General features: G+C 34.4%; 2 protein-coding genes across 3 annotated transcripts in view; one reads left to right on the forward strand and one right to left on the reverse strand.

Annotated features, from left to right (window-relative positions):
• Positions 1 to 9: 9 nt before the first annotated feature.
• LOC123681720 (HEAT repeat-containing protein 6) lies at positions 10 to 5,118 on the reverse strand. Its single transcript, XM_045619971.1, has 17 exons — positions 4,882 to 5,118; positions 4,572 to 4,826; positions 4,280 to 4,513; positions 4,018 to 4,227; positions 3,854 to 3,957; positions 3,485 to 3,620; positions 3,246 to 3,430; positions 2,880 to 3,103; positions 2,402 to 2,643; positions 2,131 to 2,344; positions 1,917 to 2,080; positions 1,646 to 1,768; positions 1,465 to 1,589; positions 1,088 to 1,328; positions 698 to 775; positions 402 to 617; positions 10 to 311 (listed from the first exon to the last, which is right to left on the reverse strand). The coding sequence occupies exons 1-17, from the start codon at positions 5,041 to 5,043 to the stop codon at positions 57 to 59; spliced, it is 3,168 nt and encodes a 1,055-aa protein (XP_045475927.1). The 5' UTR covers positions 5,044 to 5,118; the 3' UTR covers positions 10 to 56.
• A 276-nt stretch (positions 5,119 to 5,394) lies between these two features.
• The window catches only part of LOC123681722 (G protein-coupled receptor kinase 1), a 134,886-nt gene continuing 114,692 nt past the window's right edge, over positions 5,395 to 25,588 (forward strand). The window contains exon 1 of one of the 2 annotated variants that reach the window (XM_045619974.1): positions 5,395 to 5,825. In XM_045619974.1, the coding sequence (XP_045475930.1) occupies positions 5,713 to 5,825 (113 nt within the window). In that variant the 5' untranslated portion in view covers positions 5,395 to 5,712. The remainder of the gene's footprint in view (positions 5,826 to 25,588) is intronic. The other variant, XM_045619975.1, reaches the window with a different exon arrangement.

Raw genomic sequence — 25,588 nt, forward strand, 5'->3', positions numbered from 1 at the left:
TAAACTGAATCAGAGAATTATTGTGTTTTATTAGAAAAAATTACATGAAAAAATCATTAAAACTCTTGTACAATTATGTCTTGAAGTAAAATCAGTGCATCTTTTGTTTCTGCATTCAGATTTGAATCATTAAAAGTTTTCAAATGTTCAGCAGCTATAAATATAACATTCGACTTTTCTGGAATAAGAATCTCATACATGCGTTGCATCTGAGTCTTGCAAATTTCATAATATGAATCCAGGCTTATTCTCATCATAACTAGATCCTCGATTTCGGACAAGGATAACAAATGGGCCAAACTCAAGCATACCTAAAAAAATATTCCGTTTAATTCATTTAAGGATAATTTATAAAATAATAGGTTTTTTAATATTGAACTGGGTCTTTTTTAGAACATTACCTGTTCGATTAGACGACTTTTATGCTCATATTCGTAGTAATCATCAATATGTTGTGTATTTTCCAAAGACCTCAGAAGTGACGTCCACGTTTTGTGATAATGAATTCCATAAAATGATCTTTTAGAGCAGGAAGCTAGTGCTAAGGCTGCCGTTGTTCTCACTTTGAAGTTCTTAAAATCAATGACTAGACTGTTCAAAGTAGAGAATATAGATCCCTAAAAATTGTTGTATCAATAAACTAAACAGGAATATGGATCACGTAAATTAAGTTCATAAATCATTATCCTTTACTTACCAGCCAATTTGGAGTATCATTATAAACTGCTTCATTTTTCAATAGTAGACTTAGAGCATAACACGAGTTCCACCTAACCTAAAATAGTCATCAAATATCAATGACCACCATATTGGCTGCCCTGACTAACTTGATTAGGACAAGCAAGGTCCAAAAATGTGAGAAAGACATTACCTCCTCAGTTGATAGTTCTGTTGCTATTTTTTAAATAATTTGAAAAATGCAAGGTATGCCTCAAGTTTCTGGCTTGAAGGTTCAATAATGTATATGTTGAAGACTCATATAGAAGGAAAAGTTATAGAAAAACGATTCAAAAAATATCTTTTTCAATCAAGAGCTTTTTCACTGAAAATAACATATTTTCAAAAAAGCAATAAATGATTAACTAACCTTCACACTGTATACGGTAGAAGCAGTTTTTATTAAACAAGCTACTGCTGCATCAACAATTTTTTTAGGCTCTGGTTTCTTGAATGAATCTGCATCAATGAGATGAAGCAAGTTTCCAATGGCTCTTGCTGCATTTGCTTTGATTTTATCATTGTTTTTTAGTGCATTTGCTGATACCACACTTTTTTCAAGTAGCTTCATCATCAATATATTTGGGAATTTCTCCAAATCTTCATTGGTGCTAGTTAAATTTGATACAAAATGAAATATTGAAGAACAACTAGGAAGTATCAGAACTAATTCATCAATTATTAATCATAATTGATAAATAACTAATTTGTTGAATTAATTAATGAACTTCCCAATTTATTAATTACCTGTTTAAAACGAGAACGTCACTGAAGTTGCCTAAAGCCCAAGATCCCTTCACTCTGACATCAGTGTTTTCATCATCAATTGTATTGTATATCGCATCAGCTACATCAACAATGAATCCCGGATCCTATATAAAAAATCGTATGAATTACAATAAAAAAATTATTAATAGTATGTCGTCACCTCTTTCAATATTGGATAGTGTGCTAAGATACCTAGTGCTCTGACAGCAGCACTTCTTATAGCAAATTCTTCATCTCTACTACAAGCAAGAAGGTATGTCATACACAGATAATGTTTATCAACCTGAAATATTAGTTTACAATTTACTTGAATGTGCAATACAATTGATTCCATATATCTTCGTATTCAATAAATTTTGAGCAAAAATATCTGTATTTAAATGTTTACAATGGATAATCAGTGACATTGTCAGTTCGAAGATTCAACTCACCGATAGGTTTTCGAAGATTCGAGATCCAATGCTGCTTAAGCAACAACAAGCCACAGCCCTCAAAGGTACATCTGTATCTGATATAAAAAGTGTTCGAAGAGGCCCATTCAGAAGATTCAGCCAGAAAGATACACCTACTGCCTCTTTCTCATCATCACCTCGTTCTGAAAAAAAAAAAATTAGATATGCTATAATTCAATATGATTTTTCTTACCTGATTCTTGCAAAAACTGTGCCATGGACTGACCAATACAATCAATAGTTCGTCCTGTATGTAACTTCAGATCAAAACTACCGTCTAATAAACAATCACACATCGCTTTTCCTATTAACGATAAATAAGGGAATACTAGACTTTCAAAATAATTTCTACACATACAAGATATAACCCTGATTGATTCGATTTTCACTGGTAATTGCTCAGTAATCTGAAAACTAACAGATCAGAAAATTTCAACGCTTATGCACAAGCTTATATACTCTACATTTTCTTTGTTTGTAGTCTGCAAATTATTTAAACATTTCTGTAAAATACTCGGTAACCTGTCGATTTCTTCTCTTTCAGGGTTCTGAACAGGATTGATTTCTTCAATGGAATCTTTATTGGAATTGTCCTCATTTTCATCCATATCAATTTTCAGAAAGAGATTTTTCGTTTCTTCTATAACAGGTTCAGATGCCAGTATACATCCAAAGACAATAAACGCACCAGTTTTTATTGTAGGATCTGAAGTATGAAAATTTAAACTTGAGAAATTTTCCCACAATATATTAAAGTTATTGGAGTTCATAACTAGATTCATTAAAACAATCAGGGGAAGTGTGACGACACACAGACAGACAGAACGAAAATTGTTCAGAATGGTGTAAAATGCATTTCATTAGGTTTCCTCCAATTTTAGAAGACTCACAAGCAAAATTAATGCAGAAAATTTGATGATATGAACAATAAGAAAATTTCACCTTTGTGTTGCAGAAAAGGATTTACATTTCGAACTATTTCAGTAATCAGGCCAGGGCTCAGAGGATGATACGGAGTTCCTTCTATCAATGCAGCATAACACTTCAATACCTGAGCCAATACAGATGTTATTTTATCTTTCAGTGCAAGACTTAAGCACTCATGTAATTTGAGTATCATCGATCCCAATATTGCGGAGAATGAAGTGAATGCAGTACTTCGGGCACTAAAAAAAGGTTGTTTTGAATAAAATTAATGTTGATCAATGATCCACAACAAAACTGCTAAGATCTCAAAATTTTAAATTTTAAGAGAAATTTTTATCCTCATTGATTTTTTTTAACCTAACCCTAATAATTAACTTTTACCATGAATCTGCTTGTGACAAACATAGTTTCGCTGAAGTTAACATATGAAGAAGTACATTAAGAGCAGCTGCTCTACATTCCATTGAAGGGTCTTCTAAAATGCAGGTTGTTAAGAATAGTTTACCAGATCCTGAATATTCTGGAATGAAACTTGTCCAGTATGTAAGCATAGCTTTTTGTAACTTCTGAAATTGAACACATTATCTCCTTTGGATCGTCTTTTACATTAATAACATCACCTTTGCAATTGCGAATAGAAGAGACAGAGACATCTGCCTGACTTTAGATTGAAGCCTTGAGACATTTTTCAAAGTTGGTATTCCTGAATCTGATAGATCAGAGTCACTGGTGATCATTATTGTTAAGGGAGGTATTCTGAAATTTAAATATGGAATAACAAAGGAGTTTTGGCAAATGTTTTGCTTCTATAGATCTTGGGCCTCAAATTCAGAGAAGCTTGAAATATCTAACAAAAATCAATGAAAAAAGTCTTATTATTTAATTGTTCTGGTTAGAATATGTACCAACTGTTAAAATTGATAGAAATTCAATGAAGTTCAACAAAATAAATTGATAATTATACAACAATCACTTGAATTCTGACATACTTTGTGTTATTATCCAAATCACAAATGGGAAAAGCTTTCATCCAGACTTGAGATGATTGACTTTCCATCTGCTTACTAACTTTATGTTTACGTAACTTTGTAACCTGAAAATCAACAATAATACTGTATTTGAAGATATTCTTTTCTCAATGACATTTTCTTACCTTTCCTCCTTTTTTTTCTCGAACACTATTTGATTTTGGTTCAGGAATATTAAGAGAAGATGGTAAAATAGGTTGTATTTCTGAATATTCTGGACAGTGTATACCCAGCAGCATATAGCATTTGATAATACCAAAAATGTAACCTACATCGACAATATTATCAAATTTGCGAACGATATTCTCTAGACCTCTCAAGCATATAATTTTTATCTGAAATAGATAGGTTAACTGATTGCTTTCAATGTTGGAAAAATAATCTAACCTTAAGATCTGAATGGTCGTTGGATTTCCATGATTTAAGTAGTATCATTTGGAAAATATCAACACATTTGACCATTAATTTCTTTAGTTTATCTAGGGTTTGCTCATTCTCTGTTTCTTCTATGGCTGTACATGCCTCTAATAATTGTAAACCATATCTTCGGACAAGCTCAGAATCTTCTGTTTCAAGAACTTTAAAAAGAGGACTGTTTGGATGGAGAATAGTGAATATGTACTGAAACAGATGTTCGAGGTATTCATAACCTGAAATGTTAATGATCAATACTACTTACATGTCCGATGGCTAGGTTCGAAGATCGGACTAAAGTATCTAATAGTATAAGTACTTCAAGTGTTTCTACATATTTTTTATCTGGGTGGGATAATATTTTTAGAGACCAATTCATTAAATCATTGAAAGTACGTCTTTCCAGTGGTAGTTTTTGAAAGTTTATTAATTTTGTTATTAGTCGACATGACTTCGGTGTTAATTCTGAATCATCATGGGATATATGCAAACAGCAGTTGTGTATAAGAAGAATGGCATCCTTAAAGAAAGAGTAATAAGTGACATTATACGATTATTGCGTATTGATTTATTACTGTTGGGTTTTCTACAGTTGGAAGTCTAAAATTGAGCATATTCAGATCATCAAGGTTTTTTGTTATAAATACTCTATCTCCATCTGTACGATTAATAAATAAAGAGGATAATCTTGTAGATAAATTCTTGAATATTTCTCGGTTATCATTTGAAATTGCCATATTTGCAAGGAATTTTGAGCTAAGGTTTTCTTGTTTTGGTAAACGTCAAATGTTTGGGAAAGTGAGGTTGACCACTGTAAATTTCAGGCTGCGCAACTTTAGAAATTTTGACGTTTTACTGAAAATGGCCTCGTCGAAACTGGAATTTGGATTTGTTTTTTGGCGATCTTCAATAAACTGAACAAGTTGTTTTGATGAATTAGGAATTTTCACTGTTATTTAGATGAAATATTGTGTTAGCCGGTGTGTAGATTGGAAAAACGATGAGAAAATCCGGATAGCTGTCAGATTATTGGGTTGGTCCTAGTGTAAACAGCTGTTGATGGGAGAAAACAGCTGTTCGACGGAAAACGTCGAACGGAATCGTAGAAAAGCGCCTGTGAGGGAGCTCCTCTCAGGCTAATCAAAATCAGAGCTTTGTCACTCGTACAGTCGCTCAGAGAAAACCGTGGGATCTATTTCGTGTATCGCAATCTTATTGATGACCCAGGAACGAGCGATATAGAATCTGTGACTGACAGGTATTCCCTATTTTCAGACGTTCCTTATTATGTAATTTAGGTTTCGGCGTTATGTAAGGTTGCCCGAAAAGCGCGTTATTTTGGTTGGTGCTGTGCAGTGTGTCAAAATATGTTTATTTGAGCGAAAGAGTGTTGTGTTATCTGCAAAATGGCGGACTTGGAGGCAGTGCTGGCCGATGTCAGCTACCTTATGGCTATGGAGAAGAGCAAATGCACTCCAGCTGCGAGGGCCAGCAAAAAAATTGTGCTACCTGATCCTAGGTGAGTCACAAGGTCGTTCACCTTTTTGTTGACAATTGACAGGTCATCCAGAATCCAGATCAAAGACCACCTACCTAACACCGGCCAACATGCTGCCCATTTATCATTACTAATTAAGAAACCAAATTGACAACAATAAATGAAGCCAAGACTCCGAATACGAGGAGAAAAGGTGTGGTTGGCATACCTGGTATTTTTGAAGTTTTCAAAATTAGCAGCCCTGTTTGGGGATTTTTCAGATTCAAATGAGCCATGAAAAAGATTTTGTTAGTTTATTGATTTTGATTTCGGGATAGCTACTTAGTTGAAGACCTTCTATTTACATTTGGAACGAATGCTTATGCGCTATGTTTATATTTGAACAGGTGTGAAAAATGCTTGGTGAAAATAGAAAAGAATATCGGTTATGAGATTACGGAATAGATTTGTTGTTGAAAGTAGTTTAGAAGAATTTGTGTGGAGATGGTTTCACTTTTTGATCTTGATTATACATACAATTTTAGGTTTCAGATATACTACCACTTACAAATAATACTTTGTATGATTTAGCTCCTTTTTCCACATAAATAATGGTCTATTGTATGTGTATGTATTATGGAATTTTTGATTACAATAATTTGTTATTATGTTATTTTTTGTATTCTTCTCAAAAGTTATCTGACCTGGGTTTCACCAAAAATTATTTTCGAAACTATATTCATGAAGTTTGAAAGGGTACTTATGCTATCCATAAATTGTAATAAAAACTATGAAAAACCTTTGAAATCATGAGTATGTATGGTGAAAGACAAATATTGCTCAGTTGTCGACCTCAGAGAGAACTTGATCAATAAATACCTACAAATATAATTTTTCTACAAAACTAACATTCATTGAAACAACATAAACATTCAGAAAAACTGGTTAGATTCCTTCTGCATCTTTTCATTTTCAATTACATACCTTCTACCTACATGATGAAAGAATCTGCAGAAGCTATAACAGGTAATGAAAAATATAATGTATAAATGGCAACTCTCAAACTGACATGTTTTGCGCTCGCGATGTATTTGTTTATTTCTGAAAACTTTGATGAGATACAGACATACTGAGAGAACTGGATAGGCAGTAGAAATCAATAAGAAATAAAAAAACAACTATTGAGGCATTTCTAATGACATGGAAGTAGCAGCTAGAAAATAAATTGAGAGTTTTTGACCAGATGTGATACAATCTCAACATTAGAGCATATTCGTTGATTTGGATGTTAAGTTATGATCAGAATTCAAGCACAATTTATATTAAATACAGAAAGATGTAAATATGGAGTTCTATGACCTCATCTATGTCGCTTTGGATAAACACCAAAAGTTTCAACACCTCCTTTTATAGTGCCCATAATTCGAAACATATGTGAAATAATAGAAAATTTAAATTTAAAACGTTCAACTAGCTGAAAGTTGCAATTTCGATATTACTTGACAGTAATTTCTGTGTCCTGGAACATAGCAAACATATTTTGTGTCTGTTCCTGATTAGGCTTATTATAGGATAATAAATCTATGGTTCCTGGATAAACCACTTCTTCTAACCTCAGAATTGTGTCCTGCAGGGTAAAATTTATAAATTTCATAACGCGACGCGTAATAATTTAGGAAATTGATAAAATTTCAGTGTTACAATCTAACAGTGTTAATTGTCATCCTTTTAGTTCTTTCCAATGGGCGATAAAAAAGCGAATATCACAAGAGGATGTGGTCTAGATTGTGCGCTATCGTGAAAAAGCCGGTGCAAATTTTCTAATCGGCAAAGTACCTACTAGATCCTACGTCAATGCTTAAAAAAACTTTGTACACTCAGGAAATCCTAATATTGATATAGATAAATTTAGAATACGATAGCGTGGAACTTTCGTAACAGAAGAAATTTCTCAATCTCCGGTGGCTTTGGATCGATATGTAGGTATTTATTTTGAAGAGAGGTTTCGATATTTTTATTGAAATTCTACTACTAATTCTTTGGGAAGAAATTGAAATAACAACTTCTATGGTTGTTTCTTCAAAAAGAAAAGATCGAATTGGATCATTTCTCATCTTCAAATTTTTCATTGAATAATATTTGAGCGGATACTCATCCAAGCACTGTCCTCGTTCAAAGCTGCTTGATTTCTGCTTGATATGAAAATCATTTTAATATGTTTTTTTAAGTATTTCAATACACATGGTCTTGCCACTCTCATTTCATCCAATTTCATATACAAAACTAACGAAAATGATATAATGAATTGAAAACTACTTTTTCCTGATACGATATTTTTTTAAAAAAGCTTTTTTTTTATTTCAGTGAAAACTGAATTTCAATTGACTCGAATGGAGATTCTCGATATATTAACGAAAAATCCTGATGGCTATAACCTTAAAAAATTGTACCGATTTTCCTCATTTCAAAATCAACATTTGAAATTTTCAAAAATTTAGGTATTTTTTTAGAATATTGTTGTGTGCAAATATTCTTTGGGAGAGTAAGAACACATTGCTTTGAATTGAAAACATTTTCTGTATCTATTCTCTAATAAATGTTTGATAATTATTTTAGTTTCCGACAATCAAGATTTTATCATTTCGTTTAAGTACTTTTATTGTTTCATTTAAATGTAATATTTGCATACAAATTGAAGATTAGTTCATAATTATTCTTAATGTGCTTACATTAGTGGAATTTATTTTTTTATTATTTTATCTTTTCGATCTAGTGCGAATTTCATTATTTCATAAATCATATTTTTTATCTTTGATAAAAATCAGATGAGTGATTTCTTTGATATTGAATTATTTTTCTCTCAACTCGAGTTAAATTAATAAAATAAATAATTTCCGTTATATTAGACCTTCAAGGAATTTCGGTGTTATTATTCTGAAATGAATTAGACCTTTTTTACAAGACTAATTTTCAGAAAAAAAATCTCTGAAACTCTTCTGAAATGAAAACTTCTCTCTTCAGTCTGGAATATCGCGAAATAAACCGTTTCCTCTTCAAATTTCACTCCAAATAGACAAGAAAAACCACATACTTTGGGGACATCAAATTCTATAAATAAATTCCATTCATTAAATCAATTTTTTTCAGATAATAATAACCCTGATAACTTTTTCAACAGGTGAATGTACATACAAACCATATATCAATATTTACTCCATTGTTGACGTCACTGGAATCATAATAAATCAATTATCGTTGAAAAAAAATGATGAATTGACTTTTAAGATTATAATTACATTACAAATTATGTTGAGGCGATAACTCGTTTTATTACTGTTCATTTTAGTCTATTCGAGAGTCTATTAAAAATCTACATGGTTGCACCTTAATCTATTTTTGTTTCATTTTATAATCTATAAATTTTTAACTTTGTGGTTTATGCATATTAGTGTCATTTAACGTCCCTTAGATATTAATGAATAGGAATTAATTGTTATTAATGTTATTATTCCCTCCTTTTCTTTAATTATTAAATATCTCACATTGATAAATCCCTCGATAATTTCATGCTAATCAAATAAACTCACAAGTGTCTATGATAAAAGCGTTGTATTTGTCCATTTTTATTGAGTTTTATAAAAATTAAGTCTCTAACTTCCTCGCTAACTTCTCTCAGGAATACAAAAATTACTTTTTTTGAACAACTTTGATTTTTATTAGGAAGTATATTTTTTCCAGAAATATTGTTCACTCGCCACTTGTAAGCAAAGTCTACATAAAAAGCTCCTCTTTTCAGCTAATTTCACAACGACTGATTATTTTCACCTCCAGTTTACTAAATTCTTCTGATAGAGTGAACTTAGCTGCCATTTGCAGGGTGATGAAAATTCTACGATAATGGGCTCTATGACTGTATTGAAGAATCTAAGAATATAACAGGCCAATTGAAAAGTCCCCGGTCTATCATAGTAAAACACATTTTTTGGGCAAAATTTGATTTTATTATTCAACATATTTGCCTTCGAGGGCGATACAGCGATTATAGCGATCTTCCAACTATTCGATACCATTTTTGTAGTACGATTTGTTTTTCGTTCCAAAATAGGCCTCAGTTTCGGCGATTACTTCTTCATTGGCGCTAGATTTCTTGCCAGCGAGCATTCTTTTGAGGTCTGAGAACAGAAAAAAGTCGCTGGGGGGCAGATCTGGCGAATACGGTGGATGCGGAAGCAATTTGAAGCCCAATTCATGCAATTTTGCCATTGTTTTTATTGATTTGTGACACGGCGCATTGTCTTGATGAAAGAGCACCTTTTTTTTTCTTCAAATGGGGCCGTTTTTTAACGATTTTATCCTTTAAAGGATCCAATAACGCTATATAACAATTGCTGTTGATGGCCTGGCCATTTTGAAGGTAATCAATGAATATTATACCTTGCGCATCCCAGAATACTGATGTTTCATCCATTGCCACATATCGACGCAAAAATTCAGGTTTATTGCACTCAAACAGCTTCAAACACTGCTCAGAATCATTAACACGATGTTGCTTTTGATCGATTGTGAGCTCGCGCGGCACACATCACACAGCTTTTTCATGTACAAATATTCATGAATGATATGATGTAGGTACACGTTCAGATGATATCTTCACAATATCTGCTCGATCAACTTCACTTTACGGTCATTTGAAATTATTTTGTGAACTTTTTTTGATTTTTTCGTCGGTGACAGCCTCTTTTGGGCGTCCACTGCGTTCGCCGTCTTTGGTGCTTATTTCACCACGTTTAAACTTAGCATACCAATCAATGATGGTTGACTTTTCCTGGTGCAGAGCCCGGAAACTCCTCATCAAGCTAAGATTTTGCTTCAACTGTATTTTTTTCTTGGAAAAGCACACGAAATTTTTTTTCCATCTTTTTTCAAATAACACAAGTAGCTACACTCACAACGCAATAATAAACTAATGGTAGGACTGCTGTCCAATTTTGACACGTATCGTTTGAAGGTTGGTACTAACTAAAAATCATATGAATTTAATACTAGCACCGCCATCTGTGCATTAGACCGCGGACTTTTCAATTGGCCTAAAATACGACTGTATTGAAGAATCTAAGAATTAATTGTCTTGATTGATAAGATTTTTCTGAAGGGAAGGTGCTATGAGAAGAAAATTTCAGAATGAATCAAACTTTGACAATTTGGGAACACCCAGTAAAATATATTGCTGATGTATTGACGTGCACATTTTTTTCTGCAAACACTGCATTTTTTTCACAAACAGCTTTTTATCCAGCCTTCGTCGAAGCCTGAAGAGTGCCTGAATCTGCGAAGTATCAGAGGGGGAGGATTTGCAAATTCCATCCCTCCCCACTGCTGATTATTTTGGAGATTATTTTTGCATGTCAATCGAGATGGATTGGATCCAATTAACTCGGGAGAGGGGAGATTCTGGAAAAAAACACGATTAAAATTGCAATAACCAAACTCCCCACGCTGGGAGAGATAAGTGGGGGGTTGGAACTGCCCCAATCGTTGGCGCTCCGATTAGAAATTAAGGGATTATGGTATATAAAAGAGCTAGGCGTAAACAGCAATTTCGCATTTAAACGATATCTCTATTTTTATTAAAATTCTTCAGAGCTTTGCACAGCGCTCTATAATTTCGTCATGATGTTTGTATTTTTCGATTCCTTGCCTAATTTTAAGAAAAAAAGTCTTATAAACACGGGCCCACAACGCTCTGTTTTCAAGGTACAGGGTGTTTCTTGTCTTCCTACTTTTTTGTGATGATAATACCAGTTTATCGAATCTTTATCAATCTCCGCTACAGATTGAATGAATAAGTACCAAAACTCATCATGTGTTATGTTAATTTTGAATGCAAATCTACAGGGTGATATTTTTTTGAAATATTACTCGCTTCTTTCGTCCAGAAATTCATTTTTGGTTTACCACTGTGTACTACAAGTGGTAGTAAAAAGAAAGTTTGCTCCAGTACTACACTTTTTGGTTTCTTGTAATCTTCATACAGTTTAGTTGTATCTGCTTCCGATTTCGAGGAAAAAATTCCAAACGAATCTCTAGTAATCATCAGGAAAATCCAAATTTTTAACGGGTGTTTTTTTTCGAGGAATATAACTTTAAGTTGGCATTACTGTTCAAGATGGCGATCGATTTAACAGCTGTCAAGTGATTTATTCTCAGTTTAGTTTGGCAATTCATCATGAATAGACTCACGCCTGAACAACGCTTGCAAATAGTGCAATTTTATTTCGAAAATAATGGTTCTGTGCGGAATACGTATCGCGCACTTCGTCCATTTTATTTTGTTTAGCGATGAAGCGCACTTCTGGTTGAATGGCTACGTCAACAAACAAAACTGCCGCATTTGGAGTGAAGCTAATTCTCAAGTGTATGTCGAAACACCGTTACATCCAGAAAAACTGACTGTTTGGTGCGCTTTATGGGCTGGTGGAATCATTGGTCCGTACTTCTTCAAAAACGATGATGGCCATAACGTTACAGTCAATGGTGATCGGTATCGAGCCATAATTACTAAATTCATTCCTGAATTGAACAACCATGATGTCCAGGAGCTGTGGTTCCAACAAGACGCCGCAACATGTCACACAGCTCATGCCACAATCGATTTATTGAAAGACACGTTTGGTGACCGTATAATTTCACGTTTTGGACCTGTGAATTATCCTTCAAGATCTAGTGATTCAACACCACTAGACTACTTTCTGTGGGACTATGTAAAGTCATTGGTCTATGCGGATAAGCCACAAAACCTTGACCATTTGGAAGACAACATTCGCCGTTTATTGCCGATATACGGCCACAAATGTTCGAAAAAGTCATCGAAAATTGGACGTTCAGATTGGACTACATCCGAGCGGTCATATGCCAGAAATCATATTTAAAATGTAATGCCACAAGATTATCTTGCGGATAAATAAAATTCATGTCAATGGAATGATCCATCGTTGTTTTATTGCAATTTAAAATTCTATAGCTCTAAAAAAAAACACCCTTTATTAGAAAAAAGTGCATAAAGAATGGTTTCTACAAATAGTGAAAGTCCAATTAGAATGAAGAGAACATAATGACGTTACACTAAACCCATAACATTTCAGGAACACCTACATGTACCTCCCTTTCCTCAAAGCGATGTTGAAACAGGAGTTGTTCAATTAGAAACAAGAGGAGATTCATGTCAATGGAATAATCCATCGTTGTTTTATTGCAATTTAAAATTCTATAGCTCTAAAAAAAAACACCCTTTAGTTTCTGTTATCTTATAATTTCGAGAAGATAGATCTTGGGTCCTCGAAGAATTTTTCTCTGAGTCTTATAGTTCTCGAGATGCTTTCAGTCAGCATCGAATTTGGGACAACCTGCCATTTTTTCCTTTTTTTTTTCCTAGCAAAAATCCAAAGTTTCTGTTGGCATTTCACACGCTTCGCGCTTTCGAATTCAATCGTTTTCCGGAAGATGTCACCCGACCAATTTCCGATCGCAGCGGGCACTTACATTACCTTACATTGGAAATCCAACGACGATCGATCTCCCAACGGGCGTACAGCATGCGATTACAGTCGGCTACATCTCAATTTAATCAAGAAAGTTATCCAAAAGCGGGCAAACATTACTTCTCGATCGCGCGATTAATAGCCGGCCATTAGTGGCTGTCCATCGCCTGATTTAGCTCTCTATATACGTCTGGCGATAGAAGAAGAAAGCGGTTTATGGTTACTCATCTAATTCCGTTTCCTTTCCGTTCGATGTGAACGAGACGGGAGAAAATTATGGAGAAATTGGATGCTGAAAGCGATAACACAAGCCAATAGACATTTTCAACAGTTCCTGGTTAATTTTTCGGTACTGAGACCGAAATAATGGGTGTTTTCTTAGCCGCATGAAGAGTTTCGATGGTTGTTGTCTATGGTTGACAGTTGAGAATGTCAAACTGTGTTGACATTTCTGTTCGGTAAGGTTTGGGAGTTCATCACGAAAATGCTTGCAGTTGGGCGATTAGTCCATTATTTCATGAAATATAGCATAGTATAAGGAAAGGATAGTAAGCCAACCGCCGTTTGACGGCAAGGAAATAGTCACCAGGGGTCGCTACTGTAGTTGGATTTGGATAAGTAACTCGATAATAGATAGCGCTGAATCATGAGCTATAGATGGCGCAGAAATAATACGATAATTCATTCAGTGGCGTGGTTGAAAAGGGGTCGCATGACATTGCCAACAATTTTTATGTTATTATTAAGTTATCACAAATACACGCCACTGGCGTAAATGCTTATTACAGAGCAGAAAAAATATCAAAATATAGAAATCTTCTGACCACTCTATTTCAAATATTTTAGTTCTTCAAAATAACACCGATTTTTTCAGAGGGCTCCACTTTACGGACCAATTTTTGACAGTAAAATTCGAGTAAAACGTGAGTACAACTAGATGGCGCTCAACATCAACAAAATCGAAAAAAGCACGACACTGGCTTACTATCCTTTCCTTATACTATGAATATAGGAAATAATCTGAAAGTTTCAATGAAAAATTGATAATTTTCTCGAGGCTGCCACTTCTTCGGGATATAAGCAACGCACTGGAAACCTCACTATGTTCTAGATCAGAACTCGATCTCTAAAAAAAGTTTTCATTTGAAGGGTCTGCGACAAATATTTTAGGAGATATATGATTCTTGGATAGAAATTCAATTGACGACCCCTAATTAGCCAAATTTCGAGCTCACCCAAAAATTTTTTGTAGAAAAATTATTGCAGAATTTTCCATACCCTAGACCTCAGAAAATAGAAAGAAAATTAAAAGTACTTTCATGGGAATATTGGATTTTTTTATTGATTGATTCGATTACGTAGATCACGAAAATGCTTGCTGTTGGGGTAGCAGTACATTATTTCAGAAATTAAAGGTAAAAATATGAAATTTTCGAAAAAAATATTCCCGAGACTGCAAATTCTCCTGGACGTAAGCAACGCCTTTGAAACCTCACTATGTTTTAGGTCAGAACTCGATGTTTGAAAAACGTTTTTATTTGAGGGGTCTGTAACGAATAATTCAGGAGATATAACGATTTTTAGAGGCAAATTCATTTTTTTCCCATATTTCAAGTTCAAATTTCCTCAAAACCGGGAGCTCTACGAAGAATCGGTGAGCGGTGCCATAATTGATGATCTCTGATTAGCCGAATTTCGATCTCACCTGAAACATTTTTTGTCCAAGTATTTTCGTAAAATTTTTTATACCCTTAGAAAATTTTTTGAAAAATAAAAATTTCTTCATTGGAATATTGTATCATTTTAATGATTGATTCGACTAAGTAGATTACGAAAATGCTCGCAGTTGGGCGATCAGTACATTATTTCAGAAATTTTAGGCAAAAATCTGAAATTTTCAAAGACAAAATTGATAGTTTTTCCCGAAGCTGCCACTTCTTCTGGATGTGGGCTACGCACTTGAAACCTCACTATGTTTTAGAGGGGAACTTGAAGTTTGAAAAACGTTTTTATTTGAGGGGTCTGTGACGAATAATTCAGGAGATATAACGATTTTTGGATGCCGACAAACCAACAATCCGAGACGAAAATTTTTTTCATTCTCAAAGTCATCAAAAAGCTTCATTTTGCCTTCGATAGACTCTAAACTTTCATCTAGAGAATAATAAAGTTTTGGAATCGAATCACAGAACATACAGTAGGAAAGACACCTTAATCAATGCAAAAATAATTTCCAAAATAATCAACTCTAGGAAAGGATGGAATTTGATAATCCTCCAATTTTGGCAATGCTTCGGAAATATAAACTTCTGTCAGGCCCTGGAACCACTTTGGCGAAAGCTCGATAAAAAGCTATTTGTGAAGAAATGCGATAATGCCAGAAAAAATGCACACGTCAATACATCAAACGTACACGTCAATACGATTATCAAAATTCCATACGCGCTCGTTTTCATCAAACAGAAATACGTAAATTGCAAAAAAAACTGATCAAAAAGTGTTACTTTCGGGCGGAAAAATATTTCAAATTATCATACTGAAAATAGTACGCGATTGAAATGATAAAAAAGTGGATCCTACTTATGTAAGCACATTAAATATAATTAGGAACTAATCTTCAATTTGTATGCAAATATTTCATGTAAATCAAATAATTAAAAGGCTGAAACTAGATGATGAAACATTTTTTTTTCTGAAACTAAAATAATTACCATACATTAATTAGAGAATAGGAGCAGAAAACGGTGCCAATTCTACACAAAGCCTTATTATTCCCCTCGTAGAATATCTCAACATTTTTACTTACTGTGATGAAAATGTGATGTATAGACGAATATTTAGAAACATGAGATGATGGAAAAAAATAGATAAACATGGATGACCGATGTGGTGGAGCAAACAAAATAAAAGAAGGAATAAAGATGTATCATAAAGATTTATGAACATAAATATGTCACTTCAAAATGAATAAAATATTAGGGTTTTCCATGGGATTTGAATATAGAGGGGGCTTCCTAACTATAAGGAATGAAACTCCAGGGGGAGATTCGTTAGGTCGTTTTAAAAAAAAATGTTTCTATAAAGGTTCTGTGATGAAATGTAAAATTTAGTTATCCAAACATCGAATTTTCGTTTCTTTCTGTGTTTTCCGGAAGTCACAGACTAATCCACACAGTTAGGAATTGCGGTTTTTCCTCATTTAAAGTTCTTCCTCGATAACTCTTGAAGTATTCTTTTTAGGTATAGTAACCCCCACACTAGTTTTTACGTAGAATCTACTGAAATGATAGAAAGTGTATAGGTTCTGATTTGAAAATCTTGAGTTTTGATGAATTTGAGTTGTCCAAGTTCATGATATACTTATGAACATTTTTGTTGGTACAAATCGCAAACAGTCTTATTATAATACGTATTTACAGAATCGAAAAAGAAAAAAAAATTCGAAAAAAGCTTTTCTTGTCCAAATATTCAAACAAATGTGTGTCCTCATTTTATAAGTAGAATCGACAGAAATGATAAAAAGTATAGGTTCTGATTTGAAAATCTTGAGTTTTGATGAATTTGAGTTGTCCAAGTTCATGATCTACTTATAAACACCCTGTACATTTTTGGTCCAAACCGCAAACAGTTTTATTATACTACGTACTTACAGAATTGAAAAAGAAAAAATTTGTTCGAAAAAAGCTTTTTTTGTCGAAATATTCAGAAAAATGTGAGTCCTCATCGCCACCATTTTTATTAGAATCCCATTAACTCATAAACCGTTGAGTTTTTACCCAAGTTATGGCATATTGCTGAAATTGTCATCGAAAAAGCTATCTAATGATGCAATAATAAACTGGTTGTGCCTTCGAAATAAGGAAGTAGTAGTCTGTTTCCGGTATAACCGGAAGTTGTAGCGATCTAAAAATATTTTATAGGGAGAAAGATTATTGTCTCAATCCCCAATATGCGAATTTTCAGCTCAAAATTAATATAAGTTTCCTATAAACGTCTAATAGGCCATCCCGGTGAATCACCCTGTATACAAGCACACAAAATGTCATCCGTCTTCGGCAATCTCAAGAAAAAATGAAAATTATTTTGTACCTATTTGGTAACATCCCGTATACCTACCATTTTGTGTTTTTTGCTTTATCTAATGCACACATCAAATTAATCCACTCCAAAGGGACTGCACTAATGGTTCCATTGTTCAATTCTGTCGGGAAATTCACCGTAATTTTCCAGTAACATTCAGCTGTTCCACGAAGCCCGCATACCGATTCATTCAAATTCCAATATCTATTTATTCACTTTCGTTTCTCGATTTTCCGAGTACGGGTTTTCTCGTGAAACCGTTCGAAATGAAGATAATCGCATTCATATCTCTATCCCGAATTGCATTTGAACACAATGAGAGCATGGCGTGCGTTTCTAATAGTTGGCTGGGTATCCGATATAGTTCAGAAGCCATTTTGGTTAATTAGTTTCGATTATAAAGGTTCGGAAAAGATTCGTCTGATATGAAGATGGGAGCTTTCGACGTAAATTGGGTAAAATTCATAATGTTGAATCAGTGAAAAATCTCAAAAAAGAAACATGTAACGAAAAAATGTTTCGAATAATAATGTTGATGTTGGTCATCCAAGCCGCGTGCCATTGATCGAAACAAGTGATAGTTGGAGTGAGCAATGTCTGGAGAATACGGCGGGTGGGGTAGGACTTGCCAATTCAACGATTCCAAGTATCTCTCAACCACTTTCGCTACATGGGGTGGAGTATTGTCATGCTGTAAAATCACTTTATCATGTATCTCATCGTATTGCGGCCGTTTGTCTTCCAATGCTCGGCTCAAACACATTAATTGTGTTCGATTACGATCGCCTGTGATTGTTTCAGTCAATTTTAACAATTCATAATACACTATGCCGAGCTGGTCCAACCAAATACTGAGCATGACCTTGGAACCGTGAATATTCGGTTTGGCCGTCAACGTGGAAGCATTGTCGGGATATCCCTATGATTTTATGATCTTGGGATTATCGTGATGATCCCATTTTTTGTCTCCAGTTACAATGTGATGCAGAAATCCCTTCCGTCTTTGCCTTGCAAGCACATATTTTAATTTGTCATATGAAATACAACATACAACTACACTTTTCCCAATAGTAATTCAGAAAGCGTAAAATGTAATTCAAAAAAGCAAATTGAATTTCAGAAGATCGAAATTGTAATTCAGAATTGGAAATAGTTATTCAGAATAATCTATATTCTGAAATCCAATTTTTCTTTTGTGAATTATACTTTCCTATTCTGAATTATATGTTCCCCTCCATGTTCCCTTTTCTGAAATTGAATTTTGATTTTCTGAACTACAATTGGAAAAGGTATAGGGATAAAATTTTGAGCGAAATTACCGAAAAGTAACAAACTTGAATATACTAATTGAGAAATTTTACCTGCTTGTATTTTATCTAGAGTGGTATTCGACGTTCCTATTCAACGAGAAAATAAGTCGAAAAATAACAAGATAATATTTGAGAAATCCAGAAAAACAATAATTCTCGGGAAAAACCAAGTTTCGAAGTATTGAATTGGAGCATGTTGATATTTTTATGAATTTTTAAAGTAAATAAAACAATTTTTCTAGTTGATTAATTGAAGATTATTTCTATCGAGATTACAGCAGACGAAATCCCATCTCATAAATCCTGATTATATTTTCTGCGAATTATGATAGGCAGCAGATATATGACTGTCCAGAATTTTTAACATGTTCTAAATGGTGTTGAAGTTGTAGATATGGATTTGAGAAGTGTGCACTCCATAGAGTAATAAACATAAATAGAGAGAGTATACGCAATTTTGACATGTCCCCAACATGGTTAGATTACGTTGTCGGATTGTCATATATTTTCAAATCCACAATTTTACTATATCGTTATGAATGTATATTATATTGAATGAAATATATTTATTTAGTGATTCCCGATTAAATATACACATTTGAATATTTGGAATCCGATAGTTTTCCTAATTGTCGAATTCATAATGAGCAGAATATTTATTATTTTCTGTATCTACCTGCCTAAATTCAAGATTTGGCAACTTTTGCTCTCCTAGTGTCATCGGTTGTTTCACGTCGTTTGGCACGCTTGAAGTTTGTTTTCTGAATTTCTTATATATTTAGGTATTTATTTCAATATAGTTTGAGTTGATATGAAACGTTGATTCACTAACGGACATAAGAAGTGGGTTCTTTGTGGAGAAACTCGCGAATTGAGTGAAACATTGTATCACTGATATGTTTTCATTTCTGCGCGCTTCATGTCAAATTTGATGTTGGGGACAAATTTTGCTGTCTGAAAATGACATATGCTTCCTCTATCTATGTTTATTTCTCTGAGGTGTACTCGAATGATCCGGATAGTTTATTCTATCATATTATTTGAAAAAAATTTTTTTTGGATCATCTGTGGAGCGGTGTACCATGAAGATTTCACACTGCATTGTTTATAATCTTCACAATTTTCTTCTTCATAATGGAAGTGTAGTCTTTTAATATTTAAGCAATTCCGAAAAATTATTTTTTTTGGTGGCATTAATTTACACAATTTTGGTAATTTCATTCTGAATAACTGATATCTACGACTGCATAAGATTCATAGAATAGGTATTCTATGTATCTCGGCTTTCACCATGGAATTTTCAAGTTTGAAGCGATTCATTTCAAGATGTCAGTTAGGCGACTCTGATTTTTTAGTGAAACTTTTGTAAATGTTGAGTTTTGATAGAGAAAATGAACTTTTCCTCTCTATATTATTGAAAAAGTGAATGGAGTAGCTGAAGATAATATCATGTTAAATAGGTCTCGCACGAACTCGATTCATCAAATAGAAACGTTATGAGGTTTGATAATTATTAAATTTGTTGCTGAAATGTTGAAAGATTATTTGAATCTCACAAGAGAGTTAAGGTTGAATGGGAATATTTTACAACTAAATACTTCTCTCTATTGGATGGAATTCATTATTTCAAATCCCAGTGGAAAAATTATATAGGTATCTAGTCCTTTGAATTCTTCGAGCAAATTAGGCCAATTAACAAATTCAAACATCAGTGCTCTCAGACGTCAAACATCTGCTCTATAGTCAGATATAATTGAGTTTGATTAATAATACTTCATTAGTCGTTTCAACATCAACTTTTGGTACACAAATTCGAAAATTATAAACATTTGTACGTTGAATTATTGCATTTAGTATCATCGCAGCAATACATGCTTAATTTTGAACGCTTCTTCCACCAGTAACCTAATTACTCGATTTCTCAAATCTAATCTAGGTTAGAACACAGAACCGAATAATCAGAGAATGACTTAAAAATATTGGGGTGCGTTCCATGAATTCAATCCCATAAAGCAATGAAAGGGCAGTAATTTGCACACCCTGCTATATTCCTATTCAAAGTAGACTAGAGACTTCTCGTTTACAACACCATAAAAGAATCCCAGTCAAAACACCCATCTAATCCGAATCTCAATTGGCCTAATTAAGTATTAACCTATTGATAAGGAGAAGCAGCCAGAGTTTTATTCATTATATCCATGTGTCGAGCGCAAATTGCAGAGTTAAACGGAATGAATGAGATGAAATAATATCTCCTATACATCTGATACGCTGACGTCAATAGTGACATTGAAGTTTTCTACGAAGCATTCTTTTTAATTAGAAGCGTATCGTACTTTTGAGAAGTACCAGCTACCAGTCCACTCTTATGAGATTTTATGTGCAGCTGGTCTCCAGAAGCCCAGGAGGTGTAATTCTGTTATCCGAGAATTAATCTCTGGAAGAGTTTGACGTACACTGACTGACAAAGAAACTGCAACACCCTGAAGGGACTGTTTAAATTTTAATTTTTTTTTTGGTAATACATAAATAAAGGGTGTTTTTTTCGAGGTATATAACTTCAAGTTGAAATTGCTGTTCAAGATGGCGACCGATTTAACAGCTGTCAAGTGATTTATTCTCAGTTTGGTTTGGCAATTCATCATGAATGGACTCAAGCCTGAACAACGCTTGAAAATGGGCCCAAAATGAGATTGCCGTTGTTCCCGATTTTCATAAGCTAATTTTGTTTAGAGATGAAGCGCACTTCTGGTTGAATGGTTACGTCAACAAACAAAACTGCCGTATTTGGAGTGAAGCTAATCCTCAAGTGCATGTCGAAACACCGTTACATCCAGAAAAACTGACTGTTTGGTGCGCTTTATGGGCTGGTGGAATCATTGGTCCGTACTTCTTAAAAAACGATGATGGCCAGAACCTTACAGTCAATGGTGATCGGTATAGAGCCATGATTACTAACTTTTTCATTCCTGAATTGAACAACCATGATGTCCAGAAGCTGTGGTTCCAACAAGACGGCACAACATGTCACACAGATCGTGCCACAATTGATTTATTGAAAGACACGTTTGGTGACCGCCTAATTTCACGTTTTGGACCTGTGAATTAGCCTCCAAGATCTTGTGATTTAACACTCCTAGACTACTTTCTGTGGGGCTATCTAAAGTCATTGATCTATGCGGATAAGCCACAAACCCTTGACCATTTGGAAAACAACATTCGCCGTGTTATTGCCGATATACGGCCACAAATGTTGGAAAATGTAATCGAAAATTGGACGTCCAGATTGGACTACATCCGAGCCAGCCGTAGCGGTCATATGCCAGAAATCATATTTAAAATGTAATGCCACAGAATTATCTTGCGGATAAATAAAATTCATGGCAATCGAATAATCCATCGTTGTTTTATTGCAATTTAAAGTTCTATAGCTCTAAAAAAAACAACTTTTAGTATAGCAAGGAGTAAATGATTGAATTTGGAGCCAAAGTGAAGTATTTTCCATGTGAACAATATTTGTTACTTAAATATTGTACACGTTTTTTGAATTTTACAACAAACCAGCTGTTCGAGGAGATCCAAAGCTGATGTTCAGTTGTTATAAAATGCCTGAGCACGTGTACGCGCCTGTACGTGCCTGAGCACGTCAGCTAAGTGAATTTGAAAGAGGTCGAATTGTGGTCTACGGGAGGCGGGTTTGTCATTTCGAGAAATCGCTAACCGTACGAACAGAAATCCAGAGAAGCTCTAAATTCCACTTGATACTAGTTAAATTGTATACGAATGCCCCTCGTATCAATAGACCATTAAATCGAATAATTGAGTTATGTTTGTAAATAATACTACATCCGACAGATAAAATTGTCTATTGTTATCTTCGAATTAATGGTTCTTTGTAACAATCAGAGAACGTCGAGTGAATTTCTCAGAAATCGTGTAAGCTAAAGACATCAGGCATGAGAAGCATGTTTGTATCGAAAAAGTATGATGCGGTTACAATCGAACATGTGGTTTTGTGAGAAAAAAAAAACTTGTAATGTTTTCTTCTATTTTGGGAGCACAATGTTTCTTTTATAATTTTGTTGATACACCTTTTGTTATGGACTGAAAAATAAACTAATAAGCGTGTAGGAATGAAAACTTCAAACTTGGCTCTGAATTTTTGGAAAATTTTCGATTTCGACCTTGGGATTACCACCATGTGGCCTACCGCGTATCAGTCTCTCTAGCGCTCCTGGGATGACCAAACTTTTACATTTACCTTATCTTCTTTCTAAAAATATTCAAAACTGTTTGAACACATGGAGCTTGTTTACCTAGGTAATCAAAATTAACTTACCCAACTACTTCATCTGCGTTGTCATCTTTTATAAACCAATTAATAATATTAATTCTTGTGCAAGAGAATACATTATTTTTAACATGACAATTCTTACTCTGCAAAAAGCTATCATGAAAGGTTTAGTGGTGATAAACCTACGCTAATGGTATGATGCTGACAGAAATGAAAAGACGTGGGATATACTCTCCTCTTGTTTCTAATTGAACAACTCCTGTTTCAACATCGCTTTGAGGAAAGGGAGGTACATGTAGGTGTTCCTGAAATGTTATGGGTTTAGTGTAACGTAATTATGTTCTCTTCTTTCTAATTGGACTTTCACTATTCACCATTCTTTATGCACTTTTTTCTAATAAAGGGTGTTTTTTAGAGCTATAGAACTTTAAATTGCAATAAAACAACGATGGATTTTATTCGATTGATATGAATTTTATTTATCCGCAAGATAATCTTGTGGCATTACGTTTTAAATATTATTTTTGGCATATGACCGCCACGGCTGGCTCGGATGTAGTCCAATCTGGACGTCCAATTTTCGATTACTTTTTCCATCATTTGTGGCCGTATATCGGCAATAACACGGCGAATGTTGTCTTCCAAATGGTCAAGGGTTTGTGGCTTATCCGCATAGACCAATGACTCAACATAGCCCCACAGAAAGTAGTCTAGCGGTGTTGAATCACAAGATCTTGGAGGCCAATTCACAGGTCCAAAACGTGAAATTAGGCGGTTACCAAACGTGTCTTTCAATAAATCGATTGTGGTACGAGCTGTGTGACATGTTGCGCCGTCTTGTTGGAACCACAGCTCCTGGACATCATGGTTGTTCAATTCAGGAATGAAAAATTTAGTAATCATGGCTCTATACCGATCACCATTGACTGTAACGTTCTGGCCATCATCGTTTTTGAAGAAGTACGGACCAATGATTCCACCAGCCCATAAAGCGCACCAAACAGTCAGTTTTTCTGGATGTAACGGTGTTTCGACATACACTTGAGGATTAGCTTCACTCCAAATGCGGCAGTTTTTTTTTGTTGACGTAGCCATTCAACCAGAAGTGCGCTTCATCGCTAAACAAAATAAAATGGACGTAGTGCGTGATACGTATTCCGCACAGAACCATTATTTTCGAAATAAAATTGCACTATTTGCAAGCGTTGTTCAGGCGTGAGTCTATTCATGATGAAATATATTTGAGTGATCCCCGATTAAATATGCAAATTTGAACATTTGGAATCCGGTATTATTCCTAATTGTCGAATTTATAATGAGCAGAATATCTATTATTTTCTGTATCTACTTTTGCTCTCCTAGTGTCATCGGTTGTTTCACGTCGTTTTGGCGCGCTTGAAGTTTTTTTTCTGATTTTCTGATATATTTAGGTATTTATTTCAATATACTTTGAGTTAATATGAAACGTTGATACACTATGGGACATAAGAAGTGCTTTCTTTGTGGAGAAACTCGCGAATTGAGTGAAATATCGTATCACTGATATGTTTTCATTTCCGCGCGCCTCATGTCAAATTTGATAGTTCATTTCATTGCTTACTGAAAATGACATATGCTCCCTCTCTATCTATGTTCATTACTTTGAGGTTGACGCTAATTGTGTGGTCAGTGGTCGCTCATCCAGATACAGACCTTCCTCAACACTGCTTGATTTAGAGATCGGAAAAAAATATTTCAACGTGAAATTGCTAAACAGCTGAATTTTTGCGTGCTTGATACACACAAATTGAAGACTCGACAATACGTCTTCAATAGGTTATTGCAACGAGCTGTCATGGTCAGTTCTCAGCTGATTAATGGCTCTCTTTGACGTAAAGGCTCGTTCAGACGTTTGGCGGTACATAGGGATATTATTAGAGTTGAAGGGATTTCTTTGAGTTGAGGGGACTAGTGAGAGGTGAATAGCTTTTGTGCTTTTGTTCGTAAACAATTGAAATATATCCTAAGTATTTCAAATATTCCAGATATTCATTGTGTGGTCAGTGGTAGCCTAATCATCAGATATCGATCTCGCTCATAACTGCTCCATTTAGCGTTTAGAAAAAATAGCGTTACGTATTCCGCGCAGAACCATTATTTTCGAAATAAAAATGCATTATTTGCAAGCGTTGCTCAGGCGTGAGTCTATTCATGATGAATTGCCAACCCAAACTGAGAATAAATCTCTTGACAGCTGTTAAATCGGTCGCTATCTTGAACAGTAATGTCAACTTAAAGTTATATACCTCGAAAAAAACACCCGTTACATTGATCTCACATCCCGAGACACAGACTCGCCTGCGCTGTATGACTTACTTGTATCAAGTAGATGTCAGATGAGATCGAACAAAAAACTTCATTGACACATGTAAAAGTTTTCACAAAAAAAAAACAATATCAACAAGTACTTCTAGACATTTCAGTTGTGTCTTGATAAAAAAGACTATACTTGCAAATCTGGAGCAAAGTTAGGAGCTAAGCCAATGGAAACCTGTTAATCAGTTAATAGTTGATTTAGATTAACCAGTACCGACTGTTAAGGAA

Source organism: Harmonia axyridis, chromosome 6 (genome assembly GCF_914767665.1).
Source record: "Harmonia axyridis chromosome 6, icHarAxyr1.1, whole genome shotgun sequence".
Classification (NCBI taxonomy): domain Eukaryota; kingdom Metazoa; phylum Arthropoda; class Insecta; order Coleoptera; family Coccinellidae; genus Harmonia; species Harmonia axyridis.